This window comes from Melitaea cinxia, chromosome 25, assembly GCF_905220565.1.
Source record: "Melitaea cinxia chromosome 25, ilMelCinx1.1, whole genome shotgun sequence".
Lineage (NCBI taxonomy): Eukaryota > Metazoa > Arthropoda > Insecta > Lepidoptera > Nymphalidae > Melitaea > Melitaea cinxia.
The window spans coordinates 11,538,853-11,552,940 of record NC_059418.1 but is presented as its reverse complement, the minus strand read 5'-3'; the positions used below and the strand labels follow the sequence as shown (position 1 = coordinate 11,552,940).

At 42.9% G+C, this 14,088-nt stretch overlaps 2 protein-coding genes across 2 annotated transcripts in view; both read left to right on the top strand.

Annotated features, from left to right (window-relative positions):
- LOC123666120 (gastrula zinc finger protein XlCGF26.1-like) overlaps positions 1-5,805 on the top strand; it is a 20,997-nt gene extending 15,192 nt beyond the window's left edge. The window contains exons 11-15 of the mRNA XM_045600326.1: positions 1,402-1,484; positions 2,819-2,936; positions 3,049-3,150; positions 5,228-5,362; positions 5,718-5,805. Of these exons, the coding sequence (XP_045456282.1) occupies positions 1,402-1,484; positions 2,819-2,936; positions 3,049-3,150; positions 5,228-5,362; positions 5,718-5,771 (492 nt within the window). The 3' untranslated portion in view covers positions 5,772-5,805. The remainder of the gene's footprint in view (positions 1-1,401; positions 1,485-2,818; positions 2,937-3,048; positions 3,151-5,227; positions 5,363-5,717) is intronic.
- A 2,007-nt stretch (positions 5,806-7,812) lies between these two features.
- On the top strand, positions 7,813-13,073 carry LOC123666286 (mitochondrial ribosome-associated GTPase 2). Its single transcript, XM_045600449.1, has 6 exons — positions 7,813-8,094; positions 8,946-9,072; positions 9,533-9,660; positions 10,303-10,489; positions 12,081-12,167; positions 12,734-13,073. The coding sequence occupies exons 1-6, from the start codon at positions 7,828-7,830 to the stop codon at positions 13,030-13,032; spliced, it is 1,095 nt and encodes a 364-aa protein (XP_045456405.1). The 5' UTR covers positions 7,813-7,827; the 3' UTR covers positions 13,033-13,073.
- Positions 13,074-14,088: the final 1,015 nt, after the last annotated feature.

Here is a 14,088-nt window from a genome sequence, read left to right as displayed (position 1 = left end):
CTTACTACCCAAGTCAAGCGTGTATAAAGAAGCTTGACTTCAAAAAATCGAGTGTGTTTTAGACCACATGACTTTTAGCTCCATGTTACATATCTCCTTCTCAACTTCCGTTCGCCTCGTCCGATCACACTTTTCGTAACGGTCTCGTCACGCATTCACCAGCTTACTCCCCCAGTCAAGCCTGCGTAAAAAAGTTTTACTTCAAATGTCTCATCTTATCGTCGGCAGTACTTTTCCCAGCTTCTGTAATCAGCTTCTGCCTTCCTACTAACATTCTTAGACTGCGCGTGTCTCTTGCATCATTCTTTTATCTTACACTAACAGCGCCACGCGGTTACACCCGCGTAACTTCCGTTCCCGTGGGAATCTCGTGATTAAAATAGCATATGGGTTATTCTAGATCTTCAGCTATCTACGAACCAAGTTTCATCAAAATCGGTCGAGTAGTTTTTGCGTGAAAGAGTAATAAACATACATACATATATCGATCCTCGCAAACTTTCGTATAATATTAAGTCGGGTTAGCTTAATTGATACCTGACGGTATTACGAGTATTTTTTTCGTGTACATATTTAATTTTATTGACAGAATTTCAAAAAAAAATAAATATATTGTGTTTGCTCGCAAACGAAAAACAAACCGACTTCAATTACATCGACAAGTAATACAACGTAAGTAAACGAAAAAAAATTAACAAACGCACTAGTCGTCACTACGATTTTCGAGGGTTCCTCTCGATTTATCTGGGTTTCCATCATCAGGTCCTTGTTTCCTTATCATGGTAACACACTTGGGATATTTTCTTTTCAACAAAAAAAGAATGATCGAAATCGGTTTATAAACGACGGAGTTATCCCCGAATTGAGTAACCTCCTCCTTTTTTGAAGTCGGTAAAAAATACAGTAGAAACAAAAGTTGGATCTAATGCCTAGTGGCATTTCTTCCTTGTCAACCGTTAGGGAACGAACCCATACTACATGACCCGTTCAGTGTGAGGGTCTAAAAATACCACGCTTGGTCAGAGACCCGGGGGGGGTTAGGTTTTCGTCACGTAGTTAGTAATCTCTAGAAATATGTCACGCTTTATCAAGCTATATTTAAATATGGCGATTTTATGGTATTAATAAACACAAACGTGAGCCAAAATATATTTTCGTTAAGTTTCTGTTTGCAAAAAAAAAAATTTAAACCATACTTCTGAATTACTATGTGGAAGGGGGGGCGTAGGAAATACCACGGTGGGTCGCCAAGGGAGTGAAAAGAAATTGTAAAAACGGGTCACGTAGTATGGGTACGTTCCATTAATGGTGACGAATGCAGAAAAATTAAATGACAGTCGTTATCCAGTTTCGCGCCACGCAAAATATGTTGCCAATTTTTTATTTATAATTCAATTGCAGTGCGACATGAACTTCAAGAACCGCATGTCGTACAACCAGCACATCAAGTACAACCTCAAACACATCGACCCCGCCAAGCTCAAGTACGTACTTGTCACGTGTATCTGAGTGTAAATTAAATTCAATACATTAGCAATATTTCATTGTTTCATTTTGTGCGTGCGTGCAAGTGTGTGTAGGGGACTAGAGATGATATTTTGAGATTCATCATCATCATCATCATTACAGCCTATACAGCCCACTGCTGGACATAGGCCTCCACAAGTTTACGCCAAAAATAACGTGAACTCGTGTGTGTTGCCCATAGTCACCACGCTGGGCAGGCGGGTTGGTGACCGCAGTACTGGCTTTGTCGCACCGAAGACGCTGCTGCCCGTCTTCGGCCTGTGTATTTCAAAGCCAGCAGTTGGATGGTTATCCCGCCATCGGTCGGCTTCATAAGTTCCAAGGTGGTAGCGGAACTGTGTTATCCCTTAGTCGCCTCTTACGACACCCACGGGAAGAGAGGGGGTGGCTAAATTCTTTAGTGCCGTAGCCACACAGCACATGTTTTGAGATTAAACTCCAATTATGTCAGATTTCTTTCTCATATACACACACACACACGTATCTTTCTCACAAATACACTCTCTCACATACACACACACACACACACACACACACACACACACACACACACACACGTGCGCATCTTTCTCACATATACATCTCACACACACTCACACACGCTCTTTCTTACACTTTCTCACACCCTCGCAACCTCTCTCTCCCACACACACACACACACACACACATCAATCTGATCTTTTTGTTTACTACTGTAGTTTTATGGCCTTTATTCATATTAAAGACTAGCTGTGCCCGCGATTTCGTCCGCGTGGAATAATGACTACATATTCAACGTGATTCTTTAAATTGGCATAACTTTTTTATTTATAAACCGATGCACATGAAACAAACACTAAATGTTAAGCTAAACTTGCCACAATATATTAGTAAAAACCTTATCTAAATCGGATAAGCCGTTTCTGAGATTAGCATGCATAAACGCACAGACAAACAGACGAAAATTCTGACAATCATTGTTTGGGGTGCTATTGACTCTACGTTGATAAAGGTCCCAATAATATTTTTTCTTGTATATCTTAAATGTACAGACAGCAACCCGTTACATTTTCATTATATGTATTGATATTGTCTATTAGCCAACAAGCTATCATTATAGACGGCGCCACGGTCGCTTAGACCGAATATAAAATCATCATATCAAAAATTTCGATCTAGCGGGTACATCGTTCTATAGCTTAATTGGCTAGAGCACCAACACGGTCAGTCGGAGACGCGGGTTCGATCCCCGCTGGAGCGGTCGATTTTTGATATGATATTCAAAATTGTTAAGCTATCATTACATACACAGATACGCGTGCCAGCTGTGCGATAAGAAGTTCGCGAAGGCGAACCGTCTCGACGAGCACAATTTGGCGGTTCATCTGAAGGTCACCCCCATCACGTGCCCTGTTCCGGGGTGTAACTTTGTAAGTACCACCGCTTTATTATTAATACACACAGTAAAATAATAAAATTACTCTGCGACGCCGCAGTACCCCCCAGCCCCGCTACACTGTACACGCCCCCCCCTCCCCCCAGGCGTGCTCGTCCCGGCCCGTGCTGCGCACGCACACGCGCACGCTGCACCGCGGGGCGCGCCGCCGCGACCACGTGTGCGACGTGTGCGGGAAGACGTACACCGTGAGTGTGTGTGTGCGACGTGTGCGGGAAGACGTACACCGTGAGTGTGTGTGTGCGACGTGTGCGGGAAGACGTACACCGTGAGTGTGTGTGTGCGACGTGTGCGGGAAGACGTACACCGTGAGTGTGTGTGTGTGTGTGCGACGTGTGCGGGAAGACGTACACCGTGAGTGTGTGTGTGCGACGTGTGCGGGAAGACGTACACCGTGAGTGTGTGTGTGCGACGTGTGCGGGAAGACGTACACCGTGAGTGTGTGTGTGCGACGTGTGCGGGAAGACGTACACCGTGAGTGTGTGTGTGTGTGTGCGACGTGTGCGGGAAGACGTACACCGTGAGTGTGTGTGTGTGTGTGCGACGTGTGCGGGAAGACGTACACCGTGAGTGTGTGTGTGCGACGTGTGCGGGAAGACATACACCGTGAGTGTGTGTGTGCGACGTGTGCGGGAAGACGTACACCGTGAGTGTGTGTGTGCGACGTGTGCGGGAAGACGTACACCGTGAGTGTGTGTGTGCGACGTGTGCGGGAAGACGTACACCGTGAGTGTGTGTGTGTGTGTGCGACGTGTGCGGGAAGACGTACACCGTGAGTGTGTGTGTGCGACGTGTGCGGGAAGACGTACACCGTGAGTGTGTGTGTGCGACGTGTGCGGGAAGACGTACACCGTGAGTGTGTGTGTGCGACGTGTGCGGGAAGACGTACACCGTGAGTGTGTGTGTGCGACGTGTGCGGGAAGACGTACACCGTGAGTGTGTGTGTGCGACGTGTGCGGGAAGACGTACACCGTGAGTGTGTGTGTGCGACGTGTGCGGGAAGACGTACACCGTGAGTGTGTGTGTGCGACGTGTGCGGGAAGACGTACACCGTGAGTGTGTGTGTGCGACGTGTGCGGGAAGACGTACACCGTGAGTGTGTGTGTGCGACGTGTGCGGGAAGACGTACACCGTGAGTGTGTGTGTGCGACGTGTGCGGGAAGACGTACACCGTGAGTGTGTGTGTGCGACGTGTGCGGGAAGACGTACACCGTGAGTGTGTGTGTGCGACGTGTGCGGGAAGACGTACACCGTGAGTGTGTGTGTGCGACGTGTGCGGGAAGACGTACACCGTGAGTGTGTGTGTGCGACGTGTGCGGGAAGACGTACACCGTGAGTGTGTGTGTGCGACGTGTGCGGGAAGACGTACACCGTGAGTGTGTGTGTGCGACGTGTGCGGGAAGACGTACACCGTGAGTGTGTGTGTGCGACGTGTGCGGGAAGACGTACACCGTGAGTGTGTGTGTGCGACGTGTGCGGGAAGACGTACACCGTGAGTGTGTGTGTGCGACGTGTGCGGGAAGACGTACACCGTGAGTGTGTGTGTGCGACGTGTGCGGGAAGACGTACACCGTGAGTGTGTGTGTGCGACGTGTGCGGGAAGACGTACACCGTGAGTGTGTGTGTGCGACGTGTGCGGGAAGACGTACACCGTGAGTGTGTGTGTGTGACGTGTGCGGGAAGACGTACACCGTGAGTGTGTGTGTGCGACGTGTGCGGGAAGACGTACACCGTGAGTGTGTGTGTGCGACGTGTGCGGGAAGACGTACACCGTGAGTGTGTGTGTGCGACGTGTGCGGGAAGACGTACACCGTGAGTGTGTGTGTGCGACGTGTGCGGGAAGACGTACACCGTGAGTGTGTGTGTGCGACGTGTGCGGGAAGACGTACACCGTGAGTGTGTGTGTGTGTGTGTGTGTGCGACGTGTGCGGGAAGACGTACACCGTGAGTGTGTGTGTGTGTGTGTGTGCGACGTGTGCGGGAAGACGTACACCGTGAGTGTGTGTGTGCGACGTGTGCGGGAAGACGTACACCGTGAGTGGGCGCTGGTGTGAGTGTGGGTGCTGGTGTGAGTATGAGTGGGAGTGCGTGTGTGAGTGGGAGTGTGTATGTGTGTGTGTGTGTGTGTGTTTGGATGTGTGAGTGGGAGTGTGTGGGTGTGTGTGTGTGAGTGTGTGCTGGAGTGTGTGGGTGTGTGAGTGGGAGTGTGTGGGTGTGTGAGTGGGAGTGTGTGAATATCAAATATTAATATATTACATATTGCAGACTAAGAAAAGTCTCGAAGGTCACCTAAGAACACACACAGGGGAGAGGCCTTTCCGTTGTGACAAGTGCCCTTCGACCTTTGGATACGAAGCGGCGCTCTACAACCACAACAAGCTAGTGCATTTGAAGCCTAAGGTCAGTATCGATAAGGTAACGAACACCTACAGAGCGTTTTAAATTTATTGAGCCTACGAACCAACACCTACAAAAGCCTTTTAAATTTATTGTGCTAAGGCACGGCGTGAAATATCTTTCTCATCTTGATGATCGCCACAGGAGTACATCACTGCCAGCAGTATTATTTAGCTGTGATCTTCTGTAAGGTCGAGGTACTTCCCCAGACGGACTGCTCCAGATTTTGAGCAGGCTATTTCCTGCTGTGCTCTACCTCAGTCAAGCCTAAAAATATTATTATATGTATGTGTAAACTGTATATTTTCCTAAATAAAATATAGATTAAGAATTAATATTGTATTTTTTTTTTTTGTAGTGTGGACGAAACCGAGCGCCGGTGCCGACGCAGACCTCGACGGATCTCACTTGACATTAATTATATTATAATAAAAATATAACTCAAATGGTGCCTTTTATTTACCATACCAACGTAAAAAATATTAATTTTTTTTTCATTTATTGAGAGCTGGATTCGAGTCCTTCGCTCTAAGCTGTACAATTTTTACATATTAAACTAACACAATAATATATGAGAATGGGGGGGGGGTCCAATGAAATCACGTTTAAATCTCACCAAATCTCATCGTAATCAAAAATCTCACCTCAATTTCAAAAAATATAAAATATATGTATAAAATATCTGTAGAAATTAGAAAATATTATTTAAAGTGCTCATTTTGCTCACTAAAATAAATCTCATGGGTAATAAAATCATTTAGATCAAAAGAATTAAAAAAATGAAAGTCACTAAAATATTTTTAGCGTCAATCTCAGGGTGAGGGGGTACAGGCAAATCTCACTAAATCTCACCAAAGGGTGGGAGGACTCTAAACTGAGTGCCTAGTGCGAGTTTCGTTTAGTCCGTCTCGCAATAACGGGCGTAAATTTTAACTTAATTTTATATGGGAAATTCGAGATTTCAACCTAGTTCTCGCGTTTGCCGCTAGATGGCTCTGTATCGATTGTATCGTATACTATTCTTTATCGTCTAGGCTGCACTGTTTAAATTCCCATACAAAATAATCTTCACGCATAAACGCGTTTCTGTCATGTTTCTGTGAATAAAACTCGCACTAGGCACTCTGATCGAAAAATAGCTCGCGTAATTAATGGATGCCCCCTAAGATACAAAGTTGTATTTTCTAATCTCAGTCTCCACTGGTCACAATAGAGCCGTTTTCGATTACCGAATCGATATAATGATTCAACGGGGAATAGTTGCCAGCATTTTTAACACCATGCCACGCTGACATGATATATACCATCTGTGGCTACCTACCACATCGAACATAAGTAGTAATAGTAATTCAATGAGGCTACTGCAATATAACTTACTTGATATACTGATACCATTACCTTTTAACCATTTAACCTTATCGATACCTTTACCTTAAAAATACCTTTACCTTTACCGTTACCAAGAAACATTGACGCGTTCGTGAAACAGGAAGTACATAGTTCTGAAAAGAGCTGTTTTAATGTTCGTGAGACAAGATTGTTAGCTCTGAAAAAAACTGTTTTATGTTCGAGAAACATGACGAATATATTCGATATTCGATCGACACCTTCTGATCAAGACTCTTATTACGACACTACAATAGTCCCTAAACATCTATACAAATAAATAAAATTGGAGTGTCTGTTCGTAATATTGAAATAGCCGCTTTTTACTAAATGCTTAAGGGTGTAAACACGGTATACTTACCAAAATAACATTTTTTACAATTTTTGTCTGTTTGTCTGTCTGTTTGTTTCGGCTAATCTTTGAAACGGCTGATAGCTGATGTAGTAAGGAGTAACTAAGGCTACCTTTATTTTAGTAATTTATTTATTTTATAACTCTGCGAACTGACAAATAACTTTTTTGTTATAGTCCACGTGGACGAAGCACAGTCTAAATGTATATATTTATTCACAAATTGTACCCGCGGTTTCAACCGTGCCAATTTGAGTAAAACCTGTACTAAAATATGTAGTTTATAGCCTTCCTCTTTAAATGGAATATCCGATATAAAAAGAATTTTTCGATTCGAAACAGTGGTTTTTGAGATAAGCGAACAATGTCTTCTGTAATATGTCTACTATAATATTAGTGTAGAAATTCAAATCTTTATATAAATAAATATATATTTTGCTAAGCGCATAACTCGAGAATGGCTCGACCGATTCGGCTAATTTATTATTTGTATGTTCCTTAAGGCCCACGAAAAGTTTTAATACAAAAAAAAAAAAACAAAAAAATGCTATTAGCTTTTGACAGAACGAAGTCATGACGAAGTCTGTTCTTTGAAGGGTAAGCGATGTGTTTGACAAAATACGTCAAACACATCGCTTACCCTTCTGTCAAATTGAAAAGTCAATAGACCGAAATGACAGAAAATGCATCAAATTCATCAATAACCTAAAAAAATCATAAATAAACAGAAATGAGACTCGCATTTCTGTACCGCGGTCCAAAATTAGCATTATTACTTACTCGAAACTTCTCAGAGGGAAATGTGCCGAAAGCGTTGCGAAGCTTAAAATCAAAGTCCACGAAGACAAATATTCAGTATTATGTAGATTCTTGTAGAGTTAGAGCGGTCGCTGGTAATGGGGGCGATGGCTGCATATCTTTCCTTAGTGCCTGGTGTAAGGACCGCGCTGGACCTGATGGGGGCGATGGGGGTCATGGTGGCCACGTTATATTTCAAGTATGTTAGCAACTTTTTTTATACGACTAGGTCGGCAAATAAGTAAGTGGTTACCGTACACCTGCAACACCATGACCATCGAGAGCGTTGCTGACCCTACCCCAGAGCATCCCCAGTACCTTATACAGGAACACAACACTGCTTGAAAGCAGTATTAATTAGCTGTGGTCTTCTGTAAGGCCGAGGTACTTCCCCAGTCTGCCTGCTCCAGATTTAGAGTGGGATATTTTCTACGGTGCTCTACCTCAGTTCAAAATAATAAATTTAAAATTCAAGTTGTAACTAATTTATTCATACTTTATTCTGACCATCAACTTATTTAATTATGGAAATTTGTTGATTGCAAAGTAGTAATTTAGATTGCTTCTAAACTAATTTTTTTTTTCATTGACTTTCTAAACACTGAATTATTATATACAGTTCATATAAAAATGTCTAGATTTCTTATCTTACGTGTTTTTAATTTATTTATTGAAGTAAAAATTCTTTACGTACGCTTGACTTGGGGGGTAAGCTGGTGAATGGCGAGATTAGAGCGCTACGAAAAGTGTGATGGGACGAGGTGAACGGGAGTTGAGAGGGAGATATAACTTAGATGGAGCTAAAAAGGTTGTTGTTGTTGTTGTTTTTGTTCACGGGCTCTTTTCTGCAACTCGACGTCTCGGTGCGCCTTTTTTGCGTGATTGGCTGGGGGGCACTATTCGTGCCAGCCTAGCTTCTTGAGGAAGCCTAGCAGACCCTTCACGTTGCCGACAACTCCCTGGAGCAACCTCGGTGTCCCAAGGGGTAGTGCCCAAAAGCTAAAGAGGTTATACTTCAGTCGTGTGGTCTAAAGCATACTTTTTTTCCAGGCCACTCACTCTAAGAAGAGCTTGAATCACTGCAACACAGTTATCCAAGCTAAGCCCGGGGACAAGGGCTCATCGAAGGACTGCAACGGAAAGAATGCTCAACACGTTGTCGTACAGGTGCCCTTAGGTAGGCTTGGAACTGAACAATATTCTCCTATTTTTAGTTTTAATAAATAAAAAATCATCAATTATAAAGTTTGTTTATTTGTTTAAACGCTAATGTATAAATACAAACTTAAATTTAGTTCTGAGGTTCCGTAATAGATGGCGCTATTGGTATTTTAAGTCGGGCTAACATTATTATGTAGGTAATAAGTCTTATTACATTCGTGGAATGTAAGATTTGTATACCCTTTAATTATACCCTTGGTGCACAAGGTTTTTTTATTTATAACCCTTGTAGCATCACTCGTTTTGACCTGTCTAAGCCTGGTTGTTATAGAGCTCATTTCAAGAACTGCTGGTTCTGCTGGAGGTGGTCTCAAGCACACTCGTTTTTTTTTTAAAGATGGAACCTAACCCTTTGTCAAATTTTGATTGCTATATCAATGTTTGGTGCAAATAAACTATATTTTTCGTTATTTCAGGCACGATAATCAAGGATAGTGCGGGCAGGGTGGTCGGGGACTTGCAAGAGGAGGGGATGATGTTCGTGGCGGCCAGGGGGGGCGCGGGGGGAAGGGGGAACAAGTTCTTCCTCACCTCCACCGAGCAGGTCTTATTTGTATTTCATTTATTTATGTAATATATCTTGACGTATGAATATGAAACAATAGACATTTAAGTGTATAAGTAGAAGTGACGTAAGCAAGGAAGTAAGTTGAAATCCGTTTCTATGCGTTCGGAAAGCCGTACTAAATAGTGATGTCTAACAATATATTTGTATTCAGGAAACAAACAGTACAAAATCACATAAGAAATGGTAAGAATATAAAAACTTCGAATTTCGAAACTTCTGCCGCGAACTCATAGGGGTTTTTGCCCATAGTCACCACGCTGGGCAGGCGGGTTGGTGACCGCAGGGCTGGCTTTATCGTACCAAAGACGCTGCTGCCCGTCTTCGGCCTGTGTACTTCAAACCCAGCAGTTAGATGGTTATCCCGCTATCGGTAGGCATTTTAAGTACCAAAGTAGTAGTGGAACTGTGTTATCCCTTAGTCGCCTCTTACGACACCCACGGGAAGAGAGGGGGTGGCTATATTCATTACTGCCGTAGCCACACAGCGTATTAACATTAATTAATTTATATATTTAGTTGGTCCATCCACAGAATCAAGAGTACTCTTAAAGATTACTTGAAGAAAGTAAATTTTTCATTTCTATTTATTGTGTTTAAATAAATAATGGACAACTCCAGGCACCCATGATAGCGGAGCATGGAGCGGAGGGGGAGAGCCTCCAATACACGCTGGAGGTCCGGTCCATGGCCCACGTGGGTCTCATCGGGTTCCCCAACGCTGGCAAGAGCACTCTCCTAAGGGCTGTGAGCCGGGCCCGGCCCACCGTAGCCCCTTACCCCTTCACGACCCTCCGGCCGCATATTGGTAACCACCACCACCACTATACAATACTTAAAATTGTGTTACATTTTCATAATCTATTCTATAATTGTGTAGTGCTGTGTGGCTACGGCACTAAAGAATTTAGCCACCCCCTCTCTTCCCGTGGGTGTCGTAAGAGGCGACTAAGGGATAACAAGGTTCCACAACCACCTTGGAACTTAAGATGCCGACCGATGGCGGGATAACCATCCAACTGCTGGCTTTGAAATACACAGGCCGAAGACGGGCAGCAGCGTCTTCGGTGCGATAAAGCCAGTACTGCGGTCACCAACCCGCCTGCCCAGCGTGGTGACTATGGGCAAAACACATGAGTTCACGTTATTTTTGGCGTAAACTTGTGGAGGCCTATGTCCAGCAGTGGACTGTATAGGCTGTAATGATGATTCTATAATTCTACTAAATTTGATTAGCCTGTTGGGGAAGTGAACCTGCATTCTGCTTCGGGGGTAGTAGATTGGATTTCTATATAAGTTTGGTTCATTATTTATATGTATTTATCTATAACAGCCGGCTATTACCTGCAACACAAGCATTAAGTTGCTTACTGCAGGAACAGACGACCGTGTGTGAAAGTGAGTGTGAGTTAAGAGTGATTTTGGTGTTATTTTGTATAGAGAGATTAAATGCTATGGAGCAGCCCGAATGGGGAAGTACCTCGACCTTACAGAAGTTCACAGCAAAATAATACTGCTTTCAAGCAGTATTGTGTTCCTGTTGGTGAGTAAGGTGACCAGAGCTCCTGGGGGGATTGGGGATAGGGTCGGTAACGCGCTTGCGACGCTTCTGGTGTTGCAGATGTCTATAAGCTACGGTAACCGCTTACCATCAGGTGAGCCGTACGCTTGTTTGCCGACCTAGTGACATAAAAAAAATGCTTTTTATCTGGTTTTTAGGTTTTATCAAAATCAGTTCATTCTTTGAGTGTGGAGTTAGGATTTTGCCATTCAGACTATCAATTAGTCAAAATTCTTTACACACTCTTGACTTAGGGAGTAAATTGGTGAATGCGTGCGAGCGTTACGAAAAGTGTGATCGGACGAGGCGAACGGAAGTTGAGAGGGAGATATCAGTTAGTGAAGATAGAAAGAGAGAGAGTTACGTTTCGTAATTTGTACTTCAGTCGTGTAGTCTAAAGCACACTCTCAGAAAACCTGATTGAATTAATAAAAAGTAGATGCTTTATTATATCTGGCGCGAACTTGGGGCGGCCTATGTCCAGCAGTGGACTGCGATAGGCTGAACTAACTAAGATGCTTTAATCTCCTGTTTCAACAGTTGTGGATAACCACGGTCTTATACACAGGTCATGATTAAGCCGACGTACCCCTACTACTGTTGTTGCACGACCTGTGTTGAAAATCGTGTGGATAACGCTTTTTGACGGATGATGCTATCCAACAGATAAAAGTATATAATATAATATTCTTTTTTTACCATCGAATTCATATTTATGGGATATTTTTATTTGCTAGTGTGCTCCTAATGGCCTATTCTACCTCTTGTTGTTAAAGTTATCCGCAACTTATCTGTATAATATAATCGGTCTTTTTTATATTTTTGTATACGTTTACAGGTATGGTACCGTACGATGACTACGAACAGGTGGCGATCGCAGATCTACCGGGTTTGATTCCCGGCTCGCACAAGAACTATGGACTCGGTATGTTTTCTATACTATTTATAATTGTTTGTTTTCAAACAAACAACCATCCAACTTTAATTTATTTAAAAAGTAGTCGAATTAAGGATCTTCATCTTTCTTAAAGTCAGTTAATATTAAACGTATGTTTATTTATATTTGGTTATTAAGTGCTAACTAATGACTCTATGTGCTCTCTGCCTTACAAAGGCAGACAACACTGCTTGAAAGCAGTATTATTTAGCTGTTTGATCGCTCCAGATTTTGTCACGGTGGTCTACTGAGTAGACTAACGGTATACTGAGTAGACTAACGGTCTAATGAGTAGACTAACGGTCTACTGAGTAGACTAACGGTCTACTGAGTAGACTAACGGTCTACTGAGTAGACTAACGGTCTACTGAGTAGACTAAAGGTCTACTGCATAGACTACGGTCTACTCAGTAGAACACCGTCAGAAACAACACTACTTGAGAGTATTATTTAGCAGTGACCTTCTGTAAGGTCGAGGTACCCAGTCGGGCTCCAGATTTTGAGCAGTTATGAGCAGGATATATTCTACTGAACCTGTAACCTTCTATTTACAGGTATCCAATTCCTCCAACACGCAGAAAGATGCAAAGGTCTTATATTCCTTTTAGACGGTAGCGATGACCCTTCAGAACAGTATGACATCTTAAGCTATGAACTATCTCAGTACAGCAAGACGTTAGCGGAGCGACCCAAGTGTATCGTAATCAATAAAATAGACCTCCCCGAGGCCAGGCTGAATTACAACGAGATGAGGAAAAGTATGCAAGTCATCGGCATATCAGCGAAGACGGGACTCAATTTGGCTGAATTTTTGACGGTTATAAGAAAAATGTATGATAGCGATGTCCAGTAGATAAGTTTAGTTCAGAAATAAAATAATCTTGTTACCGTTTACAAATTTTATTTACACTTTATTTTACATATTTATAGTCTGTGACTTGAGAACTAATTACACAATTTACTGATCAAGTTTATCTAGCACATAAGTTTCTGATAAGCTATCAAAGACTTACAGGAGGTAAAATAAGTCTGGTTTAATTTCAACTAATAAACTTTTGGTTTCATAAATTGAAATATCAGCAACTTGTACCAGCTGGATACCATTACAATTCAAATCTGGAACTTTAATATACTCTACTATATAATACTGAAAGCTAACCAAAAAGTTCAAAAGGCAACTCTTTATAGGGATTCTAGTGCTTGTGTGAGGATAAATGGGGCACAGAATGGTTTAATATCGAAAAAGGTGTTAGACAGGGATGTGTAGCGTCACCGTGGCTGTTTAATCTGTTCATGGACAATTGTTTGACAGATTTAAAAGAGAGTGAAAGTGGGTTGAGAATAAATGAGTTACTCGTCAAATGTCTTCTCTATGCTGATGATCAAGTATTACTTGCGTCTTCGCCCGAGGAGTTGCAGGAGATGGTAACTGATATGAGTGGAGCCTTTGTAAGAAAGGGAATGAAGATGAATGTAAAGAAGACGAAAGTGATGGTGTTTGAAAGAGATGAGGCAGTGACAGGCTGCAATATCGTGATTGGAGATGAACGAATTGTACAGGTGAATGAGTTTGTGTATCTGGGTTCGAAGTTTACAAGAGATGGAAAGTGTGAGAGTGATATTGAAAGAAGAGTGAATGAAGACAACAGGGTGAATGGAGCTTTGCACTCCTTTATGAGCAGTTGGAAGGTGTCTAACAAGGCTCGTTTGGCTGTGCATGAGGGGGTGTTGGTTCCGACACTCATGTACGGAAGTGAAAGTTGGGTATGGCAGAGGAAACATGAAAGCAGAATAAATGCAGTTGAGATGAGAGCGTTAAGAAGTATGATAGGAGTTAAACTGAGTGACAGGATAAGAAATAGTGAGATAAGGAAACGTTGTGGTCTGAAAGAAGATGTAGTGACAAAAA

Bases quoted from the DNA above. Each gene is read 5' to 3' on its own strand.
- LOC123666286 (XM_045600449.1), top strand. From the start codon at position 7,828: ATGAGACTCGCATTTCTGTACCGCGGTCCAAAATTAGCATTATTACTT. The intron at 8,095-8,945 runs GTATGTTAGCAA...CTTTTTTTCCAG, and splicing joins GTGGCCACGTTATATTTCAA to GCCACTCACTCTAAGAAGAG. The intron at 10,490-12,080 runs GTAACCACCACC...ATACGTTTACAG, and splicing joins GACCCTCCGGCCGCATATTG to GTATGGTACCGTACGATGAC.